Genomic DNA, 5,547 nt, shown 5'->3' with positions numbered 1-5,547 from the left:
AAATTGGAAACTGAAATTGTCCGTAAACAGCTCAAAACAAATCAAAATATTTTGAAAATTTTATCATGTATAGAAAATGGAAATATAAACAACCAGTGAAAATGTCATGTGTCTACAGTCATTCGTTTTAAAGTTACACCAAAACCAAAATCAATTTTCTCGAAAACAGATTTTGCGTAAAAATTCCAGTTTTTCCTTAATTTTTCTTTTGTTTTTCACGGCGCTTTTGAAACTATTGGATATTTCAAATTTTGACCTCCCGAATGCACCCACTAGATTCACTTTCCCATCAAACAAGATACTGTTGAAGAAAATCGAAGCAGTTTTACTGCCCCAAACCGTGATGACAGACACAAAAATAAAAAAACACACATCATTGTAAAATCAATACATTCATCGTTCCACTCAGAATCTAAAATGTTAAATAGTAATTAAATATTGTTAATTATTTTTAATTTATCATAATATATTCATGTTTATTAAATAGGAGTTTGTTTTATTGTATAAAATGTTTGTATATTATATTATGCCCTATTAAAAAGAAAATTCATTACTATTTTTATTATTTTTTTTTAAATAAGCAATACGATGTGTAAAATAATTTATTGTTTGGTCACCCGCCAAAAATGTCACAGCTGAACTGATTACAAGTACTTACCCGACGTATAAATGTATAATACGAAATTTAGGTATTTGGAAAATTTGTAAATCAGAATAACATACTGCCTAGGTATATGGAAAATCTTATATCTATGGCTAACGTCCAATTAAATAGAAATTTTGTAACACTCGTAAGTTGTAAATTGTAACTATTACTACTGGAGGGCAAAATGTACAATAATTGTTCCAGCAGTTTAACGGTTCAAGCGTATGGTACTCTAAAGTCTAAAAAATCATTTCCAAAAACGAATCTTATTATTTTAACACAATAGAGTAGTTTATTTTAATACCATCAATACACTTGTAATAATCTATAAACATATAGACTATAGAGGTTAAATAAATAAAGGTACCTCATTTAATACTCGTATATATTATATTGTACAAATTATAATTATCTATAGTTTTATATTTTCTACATTTAATACGTTTATACGTCATAACCCATAGTATATAATAATACATACCTATATATTATTTTGTAGGAGTATGTGAAAACCACAATGAACGAGATGCTCGGATGGTACGGATATGACAAAATTAATTCCAAAGACTGTTCGCTGCAAAGTATGAATTTAGTTAAGCTCAGAGAAAAATATCGAGGTCGCTCAAAAAGTACAGAACCAGAAACTTCGTCCGACGAATACAATAGTCCACAATCACCAACAACGTCGAGTAATTTTATTTATTATATTTTATAATTAATAATAAATTGTATAGCTATTTTTATACGTACCTACTACCTACACGCTTACCTACTATAATAACTATATGTCTATATAAGATTGGTTTTTTTAGTGACTAAAAATAAATTATGCAAATGTAGGTATAAGACTATATTTAATTCATTATTTTATGTTATACTATGTTTAAATGTAGATATAGGTAGTAAAGCCATAGATTAATATATTTTATTATACTAATTATACTTAATCTATGATAAACTCAAAAAAAACTTACCTGGAATAACTAATTCCAAAGCTGTACGGTATACGTTTTAACGGCGGTATTAAAACGCTTTCGGTGTAAGTTGACATGCCACAGGTCCGTTGACTGGTGATAGGCAGGCGTATTATGTCTTATGTTTGTAGACGAAAAGAAAAGAAACGATCAAGCTAGATAGTTGATTAATAATGAAAATTATTATTTTTAATTTAGTATAATATTTAGATTGTTATTAAGTTAAAAATTAAATTAAAAAGGGTACGAAGATACACTATATTATGTTACTGAATACTTACTATTTGTCACGCGACACCATTCGGTATGTATATTCAGAAATGTATTAACAAAATTAAATTTAGATGAAAATTTTAAAGTTTATTATGAAGTAAAATGGATCGATTACTATCACAGATCTAAATGTAAAGGAATTAATTTTAACTATAAATGAATAAAAGCTCTATTTAAACGTGGATATGTAATAGTAGGTACAGCTTTTTTTTTTATGCATAGCAGATAATATAAGAGCTATAAAAATTTTAGTTAGATTTGCACAACTACGCAGTAAGATGATCGAAGCGAAATAATTTTTTCTCGATTCAAATGCTCAGATAATTCGGCACCACTGTATATGTGATATGTATACACATTTATCAAATATTATGTATTGTCGCTTAAGGGGCCTCATGAATGTGCGTTTTTTTCTCAAAAACTACTGTTTCTAATTCCAACGATACGTGTCGAGAACTATCACGATTTTCAATCTGAAAAAATATTCTGATTCTCCGTAATATGTACAAGGGATCGATCGAACCACATTTTTAATTTTAATAATTTAGATGTTGAAAAAATGTTGTTAAAATTTTCTAAAAATTGCAAAATTTCAAACTTAAATATTTAATCAACTAAATACAATTATAAAAATTCCCTCGATCGATCCCTTGTACATGTTTTAGAAAATTAGAATATTTTGTCAGAACTATCATGATTCATGGCCAATCTGTGTTTTTCCAACTGTTCAGGAGAAACAAAAAACTGTTTTGATTCCAGGAATTTTGAACGATGGTAGGTATCCCGCTGAACAATTATTAAATTCTTAAACATGTAGGTAGATAAATTGCGTCTTTCTGAAAAGTTATTTTTATCAAAACCTATAGCCTCGGATCTCGATAGTTTAATATTCACACTTTAGATTGACATGTGATATATGAGATTGTTCGTTTTTTGGATGCCACGATATTTTTATTAAAAATACATTTTGCCTAAAGATTCATGAGATTGGCCTTGATAGTGAAATATTTGCACATTATATAGGCCATTTTAATTTTCACAGATAACATGTCGTGCTAACCACACAACTAATTTGAAGATACAAAAATTCATAAATCCATTGATAAAATGCAAATTCTTAGATTGGACACGATGGTTCTAATAAGCGACCATATTATATAATAATATGTATAATATAGGTAATACATAGGATTTATATTGCATATTAATCACACATCGCATGGAAATAATATATTATAATAATAATAATATTATATACATCATGCGCGCAATGTTTTACGTATAATATTATCCGCGGTATTGGGTGTATATATATATATATGTCTATGGTATACAACATATGTACCAGGGACGGATTCAAGGGGGACATATTTTTTTATAAATATAAATATTATATATTATATATTAAATAACAAATAAACAAAATCTAAGCTTCTTTTGACTTTTCACATGTCGCTTTTTATATTAAACTAGCTGCCCGACCTTCCTCCGGAAGAAATTATTTTTTTATAATTTAATTTAAAAACATATGACTATTTTTTGGCTATACAAATAATATAATATAATTACATATTGTAGTTATTGTTATTGCTAATTTCTGAAAATTATATATCCTACATTTTGAATTCAACCACTGGAGTGGCAAATTTTATTCTTTTTATTATAGAATAGAGATAAGGTAGAAAAAAATGTAACAATAAATTATTTGTTCAATGAATAATATATATTTCAAATGGAAAAATGCAAGTGCAAACAAATAAATAAATAATAAATAATAATAAATAAACAAACAAACAAACCGGTTTCCTTCGTCTCCAAAATCGAGTTAGATTCTTATATAGGTATATAGATAGATAATCAATCATTTATTTATCACATTGATTACCTAAATCTACTATTATGAAAATATTTTTAAATTAAGAATAAAGTGTAATATTTTATTATAAAAATTGTATTTGTATTGTAAAAAAATTGTTGCCCCCCCCCCCCTCCAGATCTTTGCTCTGGATCCGTGCCTGGTTTGTACAAGTCACAAGACGTGTATAATAAGTGTATACAACTATAACACGCGCCGTCATTGCGTTGTAGTAAAATGCCGCGGTTATGCGTAGTTATATTGCGTATGTAGTTATTTTCGGTCTCGACAGAGAATGTCTCAAGTCAGCGCATAATAATATAATATTTTAGACTGCGCGCGACTCCGGCTCCGGCCTACGACTAGCGCGTATATTACAATACTATATTGTAATACACTATAATAACATACGTATAGCTTGTTCGTATCATATTAAGCGCCATGTGTGTGTGCGCACAATATATTAATATGTACACTCTGGTACAATTTATATATATATATATATATATATATATACACGCCCAATCGGCGGCGCGGCGTCTAACACAAAGACTCGTCTGTATAGTCGTCTCGTCGTAATACAATATCGTTCGGGCGTAAAAAGCGCTCTCGGATGTCTCGTATGAGGAAAATAAGGGTCATCTCGTCTCATCTCGATGCGAGTCGAGTGTGTGCATCATTCCGCGCGTGCCGGGCGTGTGTTAATAATCAGCACGGGTTAATAATCGCTACGTTCAGTTGTACCTACCTATAGAACCTATATATGTGTTGCCGGGTTAGTTTCAAATTCCCGATTACAGTGATATGTCTACAATATTATATGAAATATATTATGTATATGTATACTATAATATGGTGTATAGTGTAGGACCTAAACTATACACCATATATACACTGTAGCCTGTAGGTATACCAAATATAGTCGTCTGCAGCTACCGCCGCGATATATCACAAGTAATAGGTATCACCGCTCAACGCTTGTGTAATAATAGAATATAATATATGAATTAGACTTTGTCGGTAACCTGCGCTAAACTTCCCATATATGACTATATAATAATAATAATAATAATAATACGTACTCTGTCCCCGAATATTTATCATACCGTCCAAAGATAAGACCGCTGCAGGACATTAGCGCAAATAGAGAGCAAATGTCGGTCAAGTCCCCCAGTTCTAAATCTAGTAATTAGTACCTATTAATTTTTATATTCTGTGGTACTAAGCAATATGGGCTATGGGGAGGGGGGGTTAGAGTCCCTCCAAAAAATGTAGTCAATTTGCGCCTATGTGCAGGAATGTTTAAATCCTTAATTTTCTCCCTATAGATTTTAGAATCAAAATACTTATAATTGTCCTGCACTATTTTAGTATAGTTACCTATAGCGGTATCTTCAAAAGTTGTTGCTATTAAAATAGGAATAGCACGACTCACGTCATGTTATTATACAGGAGTAAATTACGGTACCTACATTTTAGATCATATATTATTATTTATTATAATATTGTTTTTTTATATATTTAAGCCAGTTATCTCTCATTAGATAGAGGCTCTTAAATTAAATTGAAAACAACAAGAAACGAAGAGGGACTAAGATAAACTTCCTAGATTCTTATTTGGCAGCGTTTATGTGGCAATGCATATTAAGCCGACGCGATCCGTTTAATGAAATGCTGAAGGACATAGCATAATTTATGAATGCTGTATTTTTTACGTTTCGTGAAGTTGACCCACCTAAGTACTTAGATTTTTTTAAAATCTATGCCCATTATTTTGCAGGTTATTTGCAAGTATTTGC

At 29.9% G+C, this 5,547-nt stretch overlaps 1 protein-coding gene across 1 annotated transcript in view; it reads left to right on the top strand.

Moving 5' to 3' along the window:
- LOC100164008 (sine oculis-binding protein homolog B) overlaps nucleotides 1-5,547 on the top strand; it is an 18,092-nt gene that overhangs the window by 8,987 nt on the left and 3,558 nt on the right. Inside the window, exon 2 of the mRNA XM_001952625.5 lies at nucleotides 1,146-1,335. Within this exon, the coding sequence (XP_001952660.1) occupies nucleotides 1,146-1,335 (190 nt within the window). The remainder of the gene's footprint in view (nucleotides 1-1,145; nucleotides 1,336-5,547) is intronic.

The sequence above is a fragment of the Acyrthosiphon pisum genome, chromosome A2 (genome assembly GCF_005508785.2).
Source record: "Acyrthosiphon pisum isolate AL4f chromosome A2, pea_aphid_22Mar2018_4r6ur, whole genome shotgun sequence".
NCBI classification, from domain to species: Eukaryota; Metazoa; Arthropoda; class Insecta; order Hemiptera; family Aphididae; genus Acyrthosiphon; species Acyrthosiphon pisum.
This window is presented reverse-complemented; position numbering and strand designations above follow the sequence as displayed.